This window comes from Siniperca chuatsi, linkage group LG4 (genome assembly GCF_020085105.1).
Source record: "Siniperca chuatsi isolate FFG_IHB_CAS linkage group LG4, ASM2008510v1, whole genome shotgun sequence".
Lineage (NCBI taxonomy): Eukaryota > Metazoa > Chordata > Actinopteri > Centrarchiformes > Sinipercidae > Siniperca > Siniperca chuatsi.
Genome location: NC_058045.1, coordinates 17,335,530 through 17,339,278, shown reverse-complemented (window position 1 = coordinate 17,339,278; position 3,749 = coordinate 17,335,530). Strand labels below are relative to the sequence as shown.

The 3,749-nt window shown below is 39.8% G+C and overlaps 1 protein-coding gene across 1 annotated transcript; it reads right to left on the bottom strand.

Annotated features, from left to right (window-relative positions):
- Nucleotides 1-2,047: 2,047 nt before the first annotated feature.
- Nucleotides 2,048-3,511, bottom strand: LOC122875034. Its single transcript, XM_044193739.1, has 2 exons — nt 3,391-3,511; nt 2,048-3,287 (listed from the first exon to the last, which is right to left on the bottom strand). Exon 2 carries the CDS (start codon nt 3,248-3,250, stop codon nt 2,333-2,335), a length of 918 nt encoding a protein of 305 aa, XP_044049674.1. The 5' UTR covers nt 3,251-3,287; nt 3,391-3,511; the 3' UTR covers nt 2,048-2,332.
- Between the last annotated feature and the right edge of the window lie 238 nt (nt 3,512-3,749).

The window sequence follows — 3,749 nt, the reverse complement described above, 5'->3', positions numbered from 1 at the left end:
AACAAATCCATGAGGTTCATTACGTCGAAATCCCACAACATTAATTGTAGTTTCTTGTTCACCAAGAAAACAGAAATACAGACTCAAGCTACTCTATCACTGTGACTGGACGAAAAACGGAGTGACGCAACGGCAGTCTGGGTTTTCGCTAATGCTACACCTCAGAAGACAATGAAAGGGCCGACAGACTAAATTTGATGTACTTCCATTGAATCCTGTTTTTAAGCCATGTGTTGTCTGCTGACTCTTGTTGAGTTCTTCAGCTCTAACAAAGCTCTAAATATGTAGTGCATGTGAATATGATGTGTAGTGTAGTATATGTAGCCTCAACTAAGCACTTAATGAAGCATCATCTGTAAATTAAAGCTCATACTAAATCAGTCATTTCTACAAGTGCAAATTCCAATTTGCCTGCTATACCTATTAAAAACACAGGTTTAACTAACATCTTCAACTTTTTTTTTATGTGTGAGATCATAATCATAACACAATATAGGATACAATCTATCCACAAAAGGATTTCATCCTTGAGGTAGCACAGAAGATTTTTTATCTTTCCACAAGAAATGGATCGCTTATCAACAGGGAACACCTGAAGAAGGAAAAAAGGAAAATCCCTTTGAAGAATGAAATCTTGTAAAGGGATGGGATTCATTCAAGATAAGTGTGATTGGGATTGATTTTGTCATGCTGATATGTAAGCTGATTTACATATAGAGCTGGTGAGCTAAAGTTACAGTAATGGAGAGTACTCTTGAATAGTGAAATTATTCTGGTTACTAGGATGCTTTGGTGCAGATTACTTTAATGTGAAAGGTTTTTCTCTAGCAAACTCCTTCGTAGCACCACAACCCACCTTGAACAATTATGTTCACCCCTTATTGGCTGTTCAGCTGACCATGACCCGATAAACATTAATTTATTATTTATTTACTGTCTCACAACCCTCAACCCTCACAAGAATAAGCCAAGCACACAGCTAGCGTAAGGGGCGGATCTAGAATTTTTCTAAATCAGGGGCCATACTTTACACAGCAGGGCCTGGTATTATGAAGGGACACTTCATTTCCTGCATTCTGTTACCTTTTTATGCATGTAAATAAACACAAAACCTACCTAACCTACCTGGAATTGTCTTTGAAAAGGCAAACACAAAATTCAGGCACCAGACAACAATGTTATTTTTTGGGTAGGACAAGTACAATTCACCCCAATTCCTACACCTATGATGCAGACTCTTCTCCCATTTTTGCCCTCTTGACGGCTTAATTTCACAGAACATTGGGAAGACAGAATTGTCCGTCCATATTTATTATAGTCAATGGACACAACACACAGAGCTAAATAAAGCAATTTCACTTTATTGTATTGTACATTTCGGTATAATATACACATATATACACACACAAGATCACAACTTTCTTAATTTGAGCAACTTTGCTTCACAGCACTTCATTGGCTGAATTTTGAAAGATGCGCAAACAGGGCACTTCAGGAGCCAATCAGATTTCAGCTAGGGCTAATGCCCCCGTGGCAATTATACTGGAATTCAAACACTGGATGATAGAGCCTGTGTAGATCATGTGAAAAGAAACATGAATACAGCACAGATAGGTTCGTGCTGGACCCCAAGCACACAAGAAAACAAGCATTACAAGAATGTTACAAAGAAAAACACCACCCAGACTCTTGACTAGGAAGGTTATACCCACACAAACTGAGCAGAAATGGTTTCAGACCCCTGTTATATATGATAAGAATGACATTTATGTAGCTATTTACCACGTGACCCCCAATAAGAGTAGCGCTCCATCATTTTAGATAGTATCTGTTCCTGTACAAGTTAGTCATTGCAAGAAATCTACTCTATTACTCTTTACTCACTTAAAGTTTTTTCTAATGGCTTGAGCACATTTTTTGTTACTGTTGGCTATTTTTGCAAAACTCTACACATAAATAAGAAAGCCCTTCACCAAATCAGCAAAACATTTTAGCTCTTTTGCAAAAGCTAATAAACCTTGCTTAACTCTTCAAACCTTCGTAAAAATGGTATTTTCTTATCAAACAGTTAACACAAGCCATCACATTAATAAGCACACAATGCGCCAAATACACACTGATGGTATGAATAAAAAACACATCTGGCTTTTGCTTTCTCTGTGCATAAGCTATGTCAGTTTGAAGTCATACTTTTGTCATAGTTCTGTAAACATACAGGGATCCAAACTTTAAGTACTGGTGTTTATTTACACATATCAAAACAAAACAACAACAAGTGTTTTTTTCCAAGACAAAACACAAAATAGTAATTTCACTGAAAAAAAAAAAAAAATCAGTTTACATCGTGTCGTCTCTCTGGGTCCGGCCACAAAATTTCGTCTACATCACATGCAATGTCCTCTAGTCCAAGGCACCGGGGAAAATATCTTCTGGAATGCCATATCCAGGCCTGACATGATGCCTGGTCAGTATCCCCACATGCCTCCTCCATTGCCTGTAAAAGGGCTATGCATTGATGGGGATGACGGTCATAGACCTTCCAGCGCCAGGCAGAGAAGAACTCTTCAATTGGATTCAAGAATGGAGAGTATGGGGGGAGGTTGAGTACAGTGAAGAGCGAGTGATCTGTAAACCAGTTGCGGACCAAAGCAGCCCTATGGAAACTAACATTGTCCCATGTGATGACATATCTGGTCTGCTCTGGTCTCTGAACATTAGTGAGCATGTCATGTAAGGTGTCCAGGAATGTAATAATGTGTGCAGTGTTATATGGGCCTAGGGTTGCATGATGGTGAACAACACCATTTTGACTAATAGCTGCACACAAAGTTATGTTACCACCACGTTGTCCTGGGACATTGATCATGGCACGGTGTCCAATAATGTTCCTGCCACGTCTCCTTGTTTTAGTGAGGTTAAAACCTGCCTCATCCACAAAAAGTAGCTCATGTACAGTACTACAGTATACACTTCCAGATTCAGTACCAATGATACTATAGCTTACCTGCACATAGTCATATCGTAGTTGTTTTACACGTTCACTGTTTCTTTCAAAAGGGACTCTGCAGATTTGTTTCATTCGGTTTCTGTTGCGGGCAAGTACACGACTTAATACAGAAATGCTCACATTGTGTATGTTTTGGAAGGTGTTGTCATCCTCAATTATGCGCTGCTGAATTTCTCGTAGCCTTATGGAATTATTTGCAATCACCATATTGACTATATGGGTCTCTTGTTCTGCAGTGAACATTCTTCCTCTGCCCCCAGCATCTGGACGTCTTGCAATTCTGTAAAATGACAATTTCAGTATTTTTACATGTATGGTATTGTTGTGTTTCGCATTAGAGTATGGCAGTGCTACAAAACTTAGTGCAAAGTGACTGTACTAACCGATTTTCATTTCGAAATGTCCTTATGATGCTTGCTACAGTGTAGCGGCTCAAGTTAGGCTAAACCCGTTGGCCCGCTTCCCTCAGGTCATTCCATGGTTGATTACATGGTCCAATATTGTAGCTCTGATGTCATCAGTAATTCTATTTCTTACTCTTCTTACCCTTCCTCTTCCCTCTCCTCGTCCTCCTCTTCCTTGTCCTCTTCCTCTAACTTCACCTCCTTGTCCTTGTCGTCCTCTCCCTCTTGCTCCTTCACCTTCGCGTCCTCTTCCTCCTCCTCTTCCTCCTACTTCTTCATCTCTGCGTCCTCTTCCTCCTCCTCTTCCTCCTACTTCTTGACCTCCACATCCTCTTCCT

What these genes read in the sequence shown, in the direction of transcription:
- LOC122875034 (XM_044193739.1), bottom strand. Translation starts at nt 3,250, where the DNA reads ATGTTCACTGCAGAACAAGAGACCCATATAGTCAATATGGTGATTGCA.